Source organism: Molossus molossus, unplaced genomic scaffold (genome assembly GCF_014108415.1).
Source record: "Molossus molossus isolate mMolMol1 unplaced genomic scaffold, mMolMol1.p scaffold_m16_p_11, whole genome shotgun sequence".
NCBI lineage: Eukaryota > Metazoa > Chordata > Mammalia > Chiroptera > Molossidae > Molossus > Molossus molossus.
This window is the reverse complement of record NW_023425346.1, coordinates 83,832,484-83,848,893: the sequence shown is the minus strand read 5'-3', so window position 1 is coordinate 83,848,893 and position 16,410 is coordinate 83,832,484. Positions and strand designations below refer to the sequence as shown.

At 38.6% G+C, this 16,410-nt stretch overlaps 1 protein-coding gene across 3 annotated transcripts in view; it reads right to left on the bottom strand.

Moving 5' to 3' along the window:
• Positions 1-16,410, bottom strand: part of UNC80 (unc-80 homolog, NALCN channel complex subunit) — a 217,818-nt gene that overhangs the window by 139,719 nt on the left and 61,689 nt on the right. For 2 of the 3 annotated variants that reach the window (XM_036254642.1, XM_036254643.1), the window contains exons 19-22: positions 10,562-10,776; positions 9,297-9,403; positions 7,485-7,581; positions 326-498 (exon numbers count right to left, since the gene is read on the bottom strand). In XM_036254642.1, the coding sequence (XP_036110535.1) occupies positions 326-498; positions 7,485-7,581; positions 9,297-9,403; positions 10,562-10,776 (592 nt within the window). The remainder of the gene's footprint in view (positions 1-325; positions 499-7,484; positions 7,582-9,296; positions 9,404-10,561; positions 10,777-16,410) is intronic. The other variant, XM_036254641.1, reaches the window with a different exon arrangement.

The following is a 16,410-nucleotide window of genomic DNA, read 5'->3' as shown; positions in this document are numbered from 1 at the left end:
AGGCAGCTATGATATTATTATTACTTTACTCTATTTTACAGAGGTTTAGCTAGTAAATGTTGGCACAATTTTAACCGAGGCAGTCTGATTCCAAAGCCCTCAGATACTTTTAATCATGATGTTACACATTCTACTTCCCAAAGCATATTAAGATCCCCCCCCTTTCTTTTCTTCCCTCGCTTCACCATCTTTCTTCCTTCTTTTGCCACTAATGCTGAGAAAACAAACCATAACCCCACAGGTGGGGTCAGGATGAGGGATTCAGGTGTCCTCCTTCAGCAGAATTCACTGGACTGCATGTGAGCACATTCTTCCAACAACTTACAAGATCCAGGGCGGCTGCTAGGATGGATGCGTCAGGAATGGTCCCCGGCTCACAGCAGTTCAACAGAAATTGAAAGCGCTTCATGCCTTGTCGGATTGCTCCAAGGTTCACCACGTTTTTGCTTTTCCCACCATCTTGGTTGGAGGACAGATGGTCGTCAAAACTGTGGCAACCTGTGGTGGAGGAATGAAGGAGAGAGAGTGTACACAGTCACAGATGTAAAAAGAGCTTCAAAATGATAACAATGTGTTTTCTGTAGTGTCAGCCTGGAACCATTTCTCCTAACTCTGCCTCCTCCTCTTTATTTTAATGCTCATTGTGGAAACACCCCGACTTTGGGGAGTCTGTTGATACATGGCAAATGTAAATGTGGGGTTCTACGTAAGTATTGCCATATAGGGTCCGATCATTTTGCTATCAGGTCTCTAATACCTGTGAGAACTCTTGGTATATGTAAAAGAAGTCTTCCTCCAATCAACAACTACCTTCTAATTTTATTGAAGATGCAATCACTGTGCAACTTCAGATCTGTTACATAAACTGATATCAAGGACGATATTTTGATATATAAGTTGCAAGGCAAAGAATCACTGACTATTACAATCATAAAGGACCTTAGAGATTGGTCATTTAATTCCAAGATTTCCAAAGCAGTCTGTGCATCAGAATGATCTAGGAAGTTCCTGAATCTTACCCAGACCTTCCGAATCTCTGGAAGCAGCGTGTAAGAATTTGCGCTTTGTGAAGCCTCCCAGGGGACCAGCTGCAGCCAGCTGGACCCCACACTGTGGCGAGAGGTTTGGGAACCACTGATCCCTCCCCTCCTCTTTCTCCATAGCCAAGCTGCCTACAAATACGAATCAGTTTGGAGCTTATTAAAATTCAGAATATCAGGTCCCATCACTAGAGATTTTGATTCCATAGATTGGGAGAATATGTATATTTTTAACAAACATTTCACTGATTTTGATGCAGAAAGTCTAAGGATCGCACATTAAGGAAAAAGTGGTACAAATTCCTGTTTTTAATTATTTTATCCTCAAGTTCATTTTTAAGAACCTAAATATCTCATGACTTTCCTACAGCTCCTAGTATATATTTTAAAAAAAATTTTTTATATCAGATTATTATGTTGAATATTGTATTTAAAACCAGGTCCAAGTTCTTTCTCATGTACTTCTGACACCTAAAAATATACCCTCAGTGATTTAGAGCTTGATTTAATTTGTGCTCACACCATTTATGATGCGATACCAGCTCCTGGTCCTCACGAGAAGTCACAGATCTGATGTCCAGAGACAGCTTTCTCACTATTCTGTCAAGAACACTCGATCCTCCTACCCATGCCTCACTTCCCTCCTGCTGCCTCAGCACTAAGGCAAATGTGTGCGTGGTACCTGGTGTCTGTTTTTAAAAACACATGAAAAATCCATAAAAGATAGATAAAGCAAATATGGAAAAAAAATTTTATTACTGCAAGTGGGGATGAATATTTAGGATCTGTTGGACCATTCCCTTAATTTTTTGGTCTATGTTTGACAATTTTCATAAGTACAAAAAAGGGGGGGGCTCAGAATGTAATTAAAATATCATTATCAAAATTTCCCATATTTCTTTGTTTATAAGTAGATTCCCTTTTCAGATGCAAATATCCCATATTCGAAATTCCATATTCAATACCTTCAGTGTTTTTTTGTTTTGTTCAGTTAGTGTAGCATATTTTGTATCAACTGCAAAAGAAAGGAGCACAAGAAACATCCAATAGTGGAAAACATCCAAAAGACAGAATCTCAGATGGGACAAAGAAGGCGTGGCTAAAGGCTACAGATGAGAAATGAACATTTCCCGGACAGGCTTGTCTCTAGACAGCTGCCTTTCCGAATGTCAGTCTGTGTTTTCACTGGGCATCACCAAAGCTACCAGAACAGGTGACTTCCTGTTATTTTTCTTATCTATATGTCACTTTGTTGATCATTTATATACAGCCCTTTTTTTTTTTTTTTTTATCCTCACCCGAGGACATTTTTCCATTTTTTGTTCAGGTAGAGTGGGAGGGAGAGAGAGGAACAGAGAGAGAGAGAGAAACATCGACGTGAAAGGGACACATCGAGTGGCTGCCACCCGCACAACCGACCAGGGCCGGGGACAAACTGCAACTGAGGTACGCGCCCTTAGCGGGAACCGAACCCGGGTCTCTCCAGACCGCAGGCCGATGCTCTAACCGCTGAGCCAAACCGGCCAGGGCTATATACAGCCCTTTAATAGTTCCACATATCAGAGGAAATCTCACCTATTAAAAATTATTACCTTAACAGTCCCTTATACTTTAAATTTGATAGATCTCAAGTAATCAGATTTCTTTTTTTAGTAAATCTAGATGTTTTATTATATATGCTATGATTAGATTGAAAATATCTTAAGTATTAAAATACATAAAGACTATGCTGCAAGTAAAAGCTATTTACAATGTAAAATTTCCATTGAATCACACAGTATTATTAGGTAACAATAGAATAGTTGCTTTTATTTTTGAATACTTAATATGTGCCAGGCACCGCGTGAAATATTTTATATTTTGTTTATTTTTTGTAACAGCTCTATAAACTAGATCTTTAAAAATGATAAAATAAAAGGGAAAATGAGAGAGAGAACGGAGAGGAAGAGAGGACAGAGGAGAGAACACAGAGACAGAGATAAGGAGAGAAGAGACAAGTGAGGTAGCCCAGTCTGAGTTCATGGAGCAGAACGAAACAAAGTGAGAATGTGGCTCAGACCAGGCCCACAAGCAGGCACTCTTGCCCTGTGCCACCCTGCACATCTCTAGAATACCCATATGCCTGTGTCGAAGGAGGTCAGACTTTCATACCCTGGTGAAGGTAGTGATTATGGTAGGAAAACGTGTCGTAATAAATAAATCAACACTCTCCATGTTAAAAACAGATTGTCCAGTTGTACCCTGCTGGCTTTCCATAGTGTAATACTAAAAGCAATGTTTAAAGGTAGTTTGGCTATAAAATGCACTTCTTTTTTACAGTCTTTTCTATAAACTTACCAGGGTGCAAGAATGCCTCTTGGCTTCCTTGGCCATGATTAATTTTTTAGTCTCAGTACATTTTAGTTGCATTTATTTACTTTTTTTTTTTTTACATTAAATTTACTGAGGTATAATTTACATAGAATGTATTTTTTATAAGCTGTAAAATTTTAAAAGGAACATTTCAAAATCTAGTATTTCTTTAAACAGCATTTCCCACAGAGTTTATGGCAGAGTAGAGCACAAAGAATATATTCAGTAAATTTTGTTGATCAGTTAAGAAGAATTGCTTTAATTAATAAAATATCTTCCCTCAAAGAGAGACAACATGATTTCTAAAATGAAATATTCTTAGTGAATATGAAAATATATAAAAAAGATAAATGATCTCTGCATGTAGCTTCAGTTCTGTTAAATGTTCAGCCGATATACTTTTCATTTGTTCAATAATTTTTGAGATTTTATAGAAATTCTGTTGTTTACTGCATTTTGTCTTAATGCATTGAAGTTTGAACACTACATTTAAATGAACAGTAAGAACATTTGATTTTTTTAAACAACTTTAAAGAAACAGAAAATATGTAATTAGATTAAAATAATTTAAGTAAGAAAAGAACAATGTATCTATAATAGGTACACAGGGATCCTTTATACACATAGATTTCAAAGAAAAAAGGAAGGAAGGAAGAAAGGGAAGAAGAAAGGAACAAAGATAGGAAGGAAGGAAGGCTGGTAGGAAGGGAGGAAAAGAAAGGGACAGAGAAAGGAAGGGAGGTAGAAAGGAAGAAAAAAAAAAAAGAAAGAAAAGACAAGAACAGGCTCAAAGATAGAAAGATGTTCACACGGTCAAGGGCAAAGTATGATGTTGTAGAACAGCTGAATATATCTGTCTTCTGCAAAAGATTCTAAAGGAATGATCTCACAGAATTCCTTTTGTCACTTTTAACAAGCCAGAGAACATGGACAAAGAATAACGATGTACAAGTTATATTCTCTGGCCAGTCACGAGCATAAAATATTCCAGATTACCAGTTCCAGATTTTATTATTTTCTGTTCTAGACACACAGAAAGAGACTACTTCATGTAGTACTAATGCAAATCATCCTAGATTCGGGCTCTACCTATAAATATTCTATACCAAGTCTTTTCTATCTGTGAATGGACTAGAAGGACTATATGAAACAATGGCTAAAATCTGTAGGAATAATGGTGAGAACAACAAAATCTAGAATGAACTAAGGTTTATGAGAAATGCTGTGATATCATGTTTGGAACAAGAGTAAAAGTAAAAATATTGGCCTATTACTTGAAGAAGGGAATGTAAAGGAATCAAAAGGGGAGTAAACAACTCAATTCTGCTTTCATTCTTTCTCCTAAGAAGAAAAATCACAAAGTGGAAGTACAGAAAGCTTTGTTAAAAAGGCACCAAACAGCCCTGGCCAGTTTGGATCAGCAGTTGAGTGTCGGCCTGCGGACCAGAGAGTTCCGGGTTCGGTTCCTGCAAGGGGCACGTACCACACACACACACACAAGGCACCAAACAGCCCTGGCCAGTGTAGCTTAGTTGGTTGGAGTATCATCCAATGCACTGAAGGGTTGCAGGTTCAATTCCCAGTCAGGGAGAGTATGGAAGGCAACCAATTGATGTTTCTCTCTCACATCGATGTTTTTCTCTCTAAATTCAATAGACACGTCCAAAAAAAGCACCAAACATAAGAGACCTACTCTCTGAGTTGAAGCTTCAGTTCCATCAAATTATACTCCAGTGCAGAGGACAAAGAGAGATATGATCATGATACTAATCAAATGACATCCACTAACATAGCACATACCTGAAGAACACACTTAGCTCCACACTTCATCCTCAAAACCATCACAGAAATCTCTTTATAACACTGATGTTTCTAAACACTAGATGTATCTTCTCTGTAATATTGTGAGGATTGGAAAGAGGGCAAAAGTATTAAAATAGACAAAGGTCACAGTTGTTAGGAAGATTCTTGAGACCATAGACTAAGCTTGATGTGTGCCCTAGTCAAATTCTATAAGAGATAATTCGATAGATAGAAACATTTTTTAAAAACAGAAGTAATCTTAGAAACCACTGTAGTTTCATGAAGAATATATCACACTGAACTAAGCTACATCCTTCTTCTTTTGATAAAATTATAAAAATATCAGGGAGGATTTGTTTTTTGTAAAGTCTAGTGATGTTTTTATAATGAGATGGGGAAGTGCAGACTATTAGGAAATTAAGTGTATAGTTGCTTGAGAAACTGCACCCACAAATTGTTACTTAATAAAAGTTAACCAGAACTGTTCTAGGAGTTATTTCTTTGTATTTGTCCATTAAGAATATCAACAACTTGGGTGAAAACAGGGAAATGTGTATAGTCTGCAGATGGATCTTTATAGCACAATTGTTAAAAAGATTCAGAATTCAACTTGATTTGGGTTCTGTCTCTTAATTTCCTTCCTGGGCATGTGACTTAATTACCCCCAAGTCAATGAAACAAACACTTTATTTATTTTGAGATGAATAATTAATAATTGTCACATCAAAGTAAAGCATGATACTCATTCGTGTCAAGGACAGCTGACAAAAGTTAATCCCAAACTTAATAGAAACCAACTATATGATGTAAAAGTGGTCGATGCTATTTTAAATTGTATGCATACGCTTGCTCTATATCACTGGAGCTTAATAATTTCACTATCTATAGCACTGATTAAAGTCAAACATGGTGTGTTGCATTCTATCTGATGCTCCACTTTTTGTAAAGCACATCATCTAAGTAGAATACACAGGAAATAGGAAAATGGAATCAGGATGGTGACAGATCCAGAGACTCTTCCACATAAGGGAGACAAAAGAAGGAATCAATGATGCTCAAACAATAGAAGTGAGAAGAAAGGAGAGAACATGAAATGGAAAATAGGTGAAACTAGTATTATACATACATCTACGAGGAGTGAGTGTGTGTGTGTGTGTGTGTGTGTATGCGCGCGCGCGTGTGGTGTCAGGATGTCCTAACTTGGACCAGTGAATCAAACTTATAGATATGTATATTATCAGAATGTAAGAAAAGACTTTCTAATGATTAAAGTTGTCTAGTTCCAGAACAGATTTCTTTGTCAAGTAAGAAACACCCCTCAGTGGAAGTGTTCAGAGGGTGGCTGGCCACCCGTCAAGAATATAAGGTGCAGAATACCTAAGTACATAGCTGGGTGGATAAAAGAATATCTGAAGGGTCTTTGAAGCTCTAAGACTTTAATAAATGACTGACTAGCAGAAGAAGAGGCTGTCCTTCTTTGCAAACCCAGTGCCTACTAGGAAATGAAAATTATAACAGGACTTTCATAAATGTCTGCTGAACCAAATTGTTAATGACTAGAGAAGCTATAGATAGTAGTATAACACACATATGAGAAAGAAATGAATAAGAAATCAATGGGTGAAATCATATGATTCTTAGCTTTTTCTGACTGACTTATTTAGCTTCGCATGTTATTCTCAAGATGCATTCACTCTGTTGGAAATGGCAGTGTTTCATCTTTTCTTATGGCTGAATAGTGTTCCATTGTATAAATATATACACCAACTTTTCTATATCCAATTAACTACTGAAGGACACTTTGGTCGTCTCCATGTCTTGGACACTGAATGATGCTGCAAGAAACATAGAGGTGCATATATCTTTGCAAATAAATGTTTTCAACCCCAAAAGAGGGGTTGCTGGGTCATAAGTCAACCAGAAAAAGCTAAGAACCATATGATTTCACTCATATGTGAGATGTAAAACTGAAACTCATAGACACAAGCAACAGTATATTGGTTACCAGAGGGAAGGGGGGTGGGAAGTAATAAAGAGTAAACGGGGCCAAATATATAGTGACAGGAGACGATTTGACTTAGGGTGGTAGGGACACAATGCAATATATAGATCATATATCATAGAATGTACATTTAAAATCTATATAATTTTATTAAACAATGTCACCCCAATAAATGTAACAACAACAAGATACATCAATGAAAATAGAAAATGGACCATTTTGTGTAATCAAATTTTTGTTCTGTGTAATGAAAGTTGGATGTACTTCTTAGACTGCATAACACTTACCAAGACGCTTGAAGAAATTCTCCTCTTCATCTCTTCCATTTTCCATTCCACTCCCAGGCCCCCCTTCAGAAAGCTTCACGGCGCTGGTAAATTTGACCTGGGGATAAAAGGAAAGTAGTCAGACAGCTAGGTTCAATGCCTGGTGTTTAAGCTAACCCTTGCCTTGAAAAGTCTAATGCTTAGAATGTGAGGGTGACTTCAGTTCTGCAGACTCCACATCTGGTTTGTCATAGTTTATTCCCATGTGCCAAAAAGATACCACTTATAACTATGATTTGAAGAAAGAGGCTGGTCATAGATTGAAAGTGAAATAATCCAATATGATGAAAATAACTTAGTTAAAAAATTGAGGTATTCCTAGAATTTAATTTTGATAAAGTCCAAACTCAAAACCAGGAACAGAAAGCCACCTTCATCCTTTACAAACAACTGCACACCTGAGACTCAGACCAAAGAGGAAGAAGAACAAGACTTCAAATCTCTATAGAAGAACCAGTATACATTTGCTTATAACGTGCACTGTAATTCAAGTGCAATAACATGGGCTCTCCTAAGAATTGAAATGTATTCTAGATCTTGCTCCTAAGCCAACAGTAATAAAAACTTTTTAGTGCCCTGGCTGGTTTGGCTCAGTGGTTGGAGCATTGGCCTGCAGACCAGAGAGTCCCGGGTTCGGTTCCCGCTAGGGGCACGTACCAAAAAAAATTTTTTTTCTTTTTTTTTTAGCAAAGCAAGGAGGCAGACTCTTAAACACTTGGCCAATTTTTTAGCATAAAGAATGTAAAAAATGAATTACAAATATATATTCTAAATGTCTCATAATGTTGCTATATTCTTTATATAATTTCAAAATATTCCATTTAAAACAGGTAGAAGAAAACTGGTTTTAGTGAGATGCAAAGAAGAAAGAATATAAATAAATAATTTGTACATAAAGAAATGTAACTGACCATATGCTGAAAATTATAGTGACCAGGCCATGAATCGTTCATAGAAAAACTATCAAAAGAAATGGATATAGCCCTGGCCAGCGGTTAGAGCATTGGCCTGCGGTCCAGAGAGACCCGGGTTCAGTTCCCGCTAAGGGCATGTACCTCAGTTGCAGTTTGTCCCCTGCCCTGGTTGGGTCATGTGGGTGGCAGCCACTCGATGTGTCCCTTTCATGTCAACGTTTCTCTCTCTCTTCCTCTCTTTCCCTCCCACTCTATCTGAACAAAAACCAAAAATATATCCTTGGGTGAGGATAAAAAAAAAAAAAGAAATGGATGTCACTGAGAATCATTTTCTAAATTTTGTGCTACTACATTGCTTAACAGTATTATAAAGAAGCACTTAATGGGAGAAGTCATCCTCAGTTTCTTTATCTTTTTCAATAGGAAGAGTGGTTCAGCTGATGCAAAAAGTCATGGAAGGAGAATAAATGGTGTGGGGGTAGGATGGGGTGTGTGTATGTAGAAGGAATCACTATAGAATTATTATATCTTTGGAAAGGAGCTTGAGATGTCAGAAATTTCATATTCGTGTTAAAAGCTAAAAATAGCTATGAAGTAATAAACACACATATACACTTATATCTGCATGATAATTTTATATAAATACTTTGTCACACTTTTCCTTGTTACTTGATGATAGTCAGCTACCAAGACAATTCAGTTTTCATTGCTCATCTCAATTTTCTACGTTTGTTCAACCTGAAGAGAGTTTCTTCAGCGCTCTCTGGCCCCTCCAGGTGTTTAGCATTTCTCAGCCCTGCCCCCCTCAATCAGCGACTGCCGTGCTCTCTCACAAGGGACCAAGGGACGTCTTATTTACCCGGGAGCTCTGCCTGATGAAAGACAGGCGGTCCACGGAGCTGATGTCCAGGAGGTCCTCCACGCCGTCCGCCAGGCCGGAGAGGGAAGATCGCTTCAGCCAGTTTCCTAGTTAATCATTTTTTTTTTTTTTTTTTAACAAATCAGACCATTACAGCAATTTCTCCCAAATGGATTAAACAGAAATGCCAGCATGTACCCAACAAGCAATGAAAGTTACATGGTTTGATGTCAATAGAAGTGAAAAGAAATTGTTTTCAATGTACATACTTTGCATCTAAATGTTGAGTGTTGGACTCTGAAATTACATGACCAAATAAGACAAGGACAAAAAGAACCTAAGCCTCTTAGGCAAATAAAACCATAATATATCCCATTCTTTTTGACGATTTTCACATTTTGCAGTAAGTCCTGATGATTTTCCCTCCAAGTACCTTTCAAATCTGAGCACTTCTTTCTGTCTACTTGGTCATCACCCAGGCAAGCTACCATTCTTTATACCAGACCACGATCTCTCTCATCCACTCATCTCCCTCCAATATGTTTTCCATGCTGTGATCTTTTAGAAAAAGTGTACCTGCTTATGTTACTCTTCTTCTGCATCCCACCTGGGCTACGTAGGGCTGTAGGATGAACAGCCAAACTGACCTGCATGCTCTGGCCCAGTCACTCAACCAGAGTCAGGCACCCCTTTTCCCTGTCTCAGCTCTCCCCTTGCCCTCCCTGCTAATATTTTTGCACATTTTATTGCTACCACCTAGACTGCTCTCCCTCCTTCCCTTAAGCATCCTGCAGAGCTTAACTTCTTCCAAGAAAACTTCTCTGATTCCTGCCCACCCCCACACCTCCACTCCCTCACCCCAATTTAGGTCAGGTCTCATTGTTGCATGCATTTATACGCTCTGTGTATTTCCTTTATGAAATCTGTAGTTTGTAACTATGCTTGTTTAATTATCTGCTTTAATGACTGTCTCCTCTACCAGAATGTAGGTTCTGCCAAGTCGGACACTGTGTGATTTTGCTCATTTAATCCCTGCTGCCTAACATAATGTTTGCATACTGTAGAAGCACATAGTAGGAGTTTGAGAAATATCTGTTGAAAAAAGAATGAATAAATGAATGAATGTGGTCAGCCTGGGCCTTTGACTTGAAGGTTTTCCCTTTCTCCACCCTACTATGCGCTGCTCTGTTTTGTTTATGAGTTTATTAATGTTATTAAAGAGCATGGCAGGGAATAAGAAAATCCATAAATAAATACAGACATACTTTTACCTATGGGGAGTTTAAGCTTCTTCCGAAGGGAAATTCTGCGGGACCGGGAGCGGGCACGCCGGTCAGAGGTGGTCCCTGAATGGGCAGTGGTGCATTCTGAAGTGTCCTGCTCAGACTGGCTGCTCGTGTCACTTGCTGCACTCTGGGATTTGAACATCTTGCGCCAGAAGTCTTTCCGCCCCAGGTTGCCCCCTTGCATTTGTTCATCGCTGAAAGCAAGCAGAGGCGAGAATTACACATCTGATATGCTTGTGAAATTCTCTTACATTTCTTTCAACCCACTGCCAATGGGAGTTGGATTTATCTCTGAAAGGCTGGGATTTGGAAAGAGTGGGAGTGGAATGAAGAAGACCAAGGCTGATTTTCTGAGCTCTTCTTGGAAACAGTCATGTCTTAGCTGTCAAATTGAGGAGAGATTTTTTCAACCATAATAAAAAATTAAATATTATTGCAGGTATTCATCTGCAGGTATGAGTCATAACGGCAGAAGCACTTGAAGTGTCAGTAAATATTTAACTGCTTTTTGAAGTGTGAAGATTGTATTTTACTCCCAACCCCCACTCCAGTATAGTATAATTATTGACATTAAAAACTCACAAAAAATACTTGAATAAATGAGTAAATGAAACGCAATCACCACACCCAGGGAATAAGTCATCCCACGATTGTTCACTAAATTATTTTGTGCTTAATTAAGTCAAAGAAACATAAGTAAGGTTTAAAAGTAAAAATATTAGTACAGCCCAGTAAAACAAATGGGAACATCTTCAAAGAGATTTTTGATTAGGGCATCCAATAAGAGAAAAAGGACAAATAGCCAATAGTATGCAAATTTTAATCTCACTAGGAATTAAAAAAAAAAAAAGATGGTTGCAATGGGATCCCTATTTTCACTCATCAAATTGACAGCGGTTATTGGGGGAAAGGAAAGCAGTGGTTACTATCACACTGCCAACAATGTGATAGAATGATCGAACTTTCTGGAAGGTAATTTGGTTATCTGAAGCCTTATCTACACCCTTGACAGAAAAATTCAACTTTCAGAAAGTTATTACAAGGAAATTATGGGACAACAACATGGTTAGTGAGGTATTATTGACCAACATTGAAAAATTGGAAACAGGGAGGAAAAAATGGCGGCGGAGTGAACGGAGCTACACAGACCGTCTCCCAGAACCAAACTGGAATTACAACTATAACACAGACAAATCGACGGGAAAAACCAACAGAAAAGCAGCTTGCGAGGACCACACAACGAGGGACACCGACTCGATCCCGGTAGGCTTGCGAAGGCGCGAGACGGGGCTGGGAGCCCACGGTCGGCAGCTGGCAGCGGCCTCAGCTGGGAGCGGCGCCCTCGGGTCACACTCCCAGGCGGCCCCACAGCGCAGCCGGGACAGAGGCTGAAACAGCCACAGCCACTCACCTTGGGCTCCGGCAGAGGGAGGGCGGACTGGACTGGAGCTGTGTCGGGACATTCGGGGTTTGGAGGGCGCTCAGAGCTTTGGCTGAGTGCAGCCACTCACGACGGTGGCCACATTGCTCCTTCCCAGGGCTCTGAGGAAAGGCAGCAGCCCCTCCCTCGGAGATCCAACCCCACCCTGTGGGCCATTGAAGTGCTAATTGAGGCTCACTAACAACCAGCATCTGCCCCACCCTCGTGAAAGCCCCTTGGCTGAGCACCAGAGGGAGTTTTTCAATCAACGGACAACCCAAAACTCATCAATTAACCTAGACTGCTAGCCTCCAGGCAAAAAGCTAGAGGATAACAGTAAGTTTCCTGGGCTGGCAACTTTAACCAGGAAAGTAAGACTTGACAGTGGTGTTCAACGTGGGTCCTCCCTCGCTCATCTAAACACAGGAGAGGGAGCCACAAACAGCAGAACACCAACACCCACAGGGAGAACTTGACAGGCTCCAAAGCCCACAGTGATAGCCAAAATGGTGAAACACAGAAACAGAAGCCAAATGAAAGAGCAAGACACCTCCACCGAAGATGAGATCAATGTGGAGCAATTAGGCATGTTAACAGAGCTAGAATTCAGAGCCATGATCTTGAGGAAGCTGAACAGCATGAGTAAGGACATAGAGACACTGAAAATAAGCCAATTGGAAATTAAAAACCAACAAGAAGAGATAAAAAATGACATATCCGAAATGAAAAACACATTGGAAGGTTTAAAAAGCAGAGTAGGGGAAGCTGAGGACCGGATCAGTGAATTAGAAGACAGGGTAGAAAAAATCAACCAATCAGAAAAACAAAAGGAAAAAACTATTAAAAAACAGGAAGACAGCTTAAGAGAACTATGGGACAACTGGAAACGTAATAATATTCGCATCATAGGAGTCCCCGAAGAAGAAGAAAATGAGCAAGGGATAGAGAATATATTCAAAAACATAGTGAGAGAAAACTTCCCTAATTTGGTGAAGGAAGAAGGCATTCAAGTTCAAGAAGCACAGAGAGTCCCAAGTAAGAAGAACCCAAACAGGCACACACCAAGACACATAGTAATTAAAATGCCACAAATTAAAGACAAAGAAAGAATCCTAAAAGCAGCAAGAGAGAAGCAACAAGTTACCTACAAAGGGAACCCCATAAGGCTCTCAGCGGACTTCTTACAAGAAACACTACAGGCCAGAAGAGAATGGCATGAAGTAATCAAAGTCATGAAAAACAAGAATCTGAATCCAAGACTACTCTACCCAGCAAGGCTATCATTCAAAATAGAAGATCAAATAAAGAGCTTCCCAGACAAAAAAAGGCTAAGGGAATACATTAGCACCAAACCAGCACTGCAAGAAATGTTAAAAGGACTGCTGTAATTAGCAGGAGAAATGGGAAGAAAAATAGAACCACACTAAACAAAAATGGCAATAAATAAGTACATATCAATAATCACCTTAAACGTAAATGGACTGAATGCTCCCATAAAGAGACACAGAGTAGCTGATTGGATAAGAAAGCATGACTCATCTATATGTTGTTTACAAGAGACCCACCTCTCAACAAAAGACTCACATAGGTTGAAAGTGAAGGGATGGAAAAAAATTTTCCAAGCAAATGGAAAGCAAAAAAAAGCTGGGGTTGCAATTCTCATATCTGATAAAATAGATTTCAAAATGAAGACCATAACTAGAGACAAAGACGGCCACTACATAATATTGAAAGGATCTATCCAACAGGAAGATATAACCTTGATAAACATATATGCACCCAATATAGGAGCACCAAAATATATTAAAAATCTTCTGGAGGACTTCCAAGGAGAAATCGACAACAATACAATCATAGCAGGGGACTTCAACACCCCGTTGACAGCACTGGATAGATCCTCTAGGCAAAAAATTAGCAAGGAAACAGAGACTCTAAATGAAGCACTAGACCAAATGGATTTAATAGATATCTACAGAGAATTACACCCCAAAACTACAGAATACACATTCTTCTCAAGTGCACATGGGACATTCTCAAAGATAGACCACATGATAGGACACAAACTAAATCTCTACAAGTTCAAGAAGATTGAAATCTTATCAAGCATCTTCTCAGATCACAATGGCATGAAACTAGAAATCAATTGCAACAAGAACATGCAAAGACATTTCAACACATGGAGGCTAAATAGCATGTTATTAAACAATGAATGGGTCACCGAGGAGATCAAGGAAGAAATTAAAAACTTCCTGGAAACCAATGAAAATGAAGACACAACAACACAAAATCTATGGGATGCAGCGAAAGCAGTTCTGAGAGGGAAGTTCATAGCACTACAGGCCTACCTCAAAAAACAAGAAAAATTTCTAATTGACTGTCTAACCTCACAACTTAAAGAATTAGAAAGCAAACAAAAAGAAAACCCCAGAGCAAGTAGAAGGAAGGAAATAGTAAAGATCAGAGCAGAAATAAATGACATAGAGACCAAAAAAACAATTCAAAGTATCAATGAAACAAAGAGCTGGTTTTTCGAAAAGATACACAAGATTGATGGACCCTTAGCTAGACTCACCAAGAAACAAAGAGAGAGAACCCAAATACACAAAATCAGAAATGAAAGAGGAGAAGTAACAACCAACACCACGGAAATACACAAGATCGTTAACAACTACTATGATCAACTATATGGCAACAAATTCGACAATCTAAGCGAAATGGACAAATTTCTAGAAACACACAGTCTCCCAAAACTATTCCCGGAAGAGATAGAAAACTTGAACAGACCAATAACAACTAAGGAAATTGAAGAGGTAATCAAGACTCTCCCAGCAAACAAAAGCCCAGGCCCAGATGGTTTCACGGGGGAGTTTTACCGAACATTCAAAAAAGAACTAACACCCATTCTCCTCAAACTATTTCAAAAAATTCAAGAAGAAGGAAGCCTCCCAAACTCGTTCTATGAGACCAGCATAATTCTAATTCCAAAACCAGAAAAAGACACTACGAAGAAAGAAAACTACAGGCCAATATCCCTAATGAACATAGACGCCAAAATCCTGAACAAAATATTAGCAAATCGAATCCAGAAATACATCAAAAAAATTATTCACCATGACCAAGTAGGATTCATTCCAGGGATGCAAGGCTGGTACAATATTCGCAAATCAATAAACGTGATACACCACATAAACAAAATGAAGAATAAAAACCACATGATCATATCAATAGATGCTGAAAAAGCATTTGACAAAATCCAGCATCCATTTCTGATAAAAACGCTCAGCAATGTGGAAATAGAGGGATCATATCTCGACATAATAAAGGCCATATATGAAAGACCTACAGCCAACATCATACTCAATGGACAGAAACTAAAAACATTTCCATTAAGAACAGGAACAAGACAGGGATGTCCACTTTCGCCACTCTTATTTAACATTGTACTGGAAGTCTTAGCCACAGCAATCAGACATGAAGAAAAAATAAAAGGGATCCAAATTGGAAAGGAGGAAGTGAAACTGTCCTTATTTGCAGATGACATGATATTGTACATAGAAAACCCTAAAGACTCCATCAAAAATCTATTAGACTTAATAAATGAATTTGGCAAAGTAGCAGGATACAAAATTAACGTCAAGAAATCGACGGTATTCTTGTACATCAATGATGAACTCACAGAAAGAGAAACTGAAAAAACAATCCCATTTACCATCGCTCCAAAAAAATTACGATACCTAGGAATAAACTTAACCAAAGAAGTAAAGGACCTATTTGCAGAAAACTACAGGTCATTGAAAAAAGAAATAGAGGAAGATATAAAAAAATGGAAGCACATACCCTGTTCATGGATTGGAAGAATTAACATAATTAAAATGTCCATACTACCCAAAGCAATGTATAGATTCAATGCAATCCCCATCAAAATACCAATGACATATTTCATAGAACTAGAACAAATACTTCAAAAGTTCATATGGAACCAAAAAAGACCCCGAATAGCCACAGCAATCTTGAAAAAGAAGAACAAAGTAGGTGGGATCACAATACCAGATATCAGGTTATACTACAAAGCGACTGTAACCAAAACAGCCTGGTACTGGCACAAGAACAGGCATATAGACCAGTGGAACAGAACTGAAAACCCAGAAATGGACCCAAGGCAATACGCTCAATTAATATTTGACAAAGGTGGCATACAGTGGAGTAAAGACAGCCTCTTTAATAAATGGTGTTGGGAAAATTGGACAGCTACATGCAAAAAAAATGAAACTAGACCATCAACTTACACCATACACAAAAATAAACTCAAAATGGATAAAAGACTTGAATGTGACCCGTGAATCCATAAAAATTCTAGAAGAAAATGTAGGCAACAAAATTTCGGACATCATACGGAGCAGAATTTTCA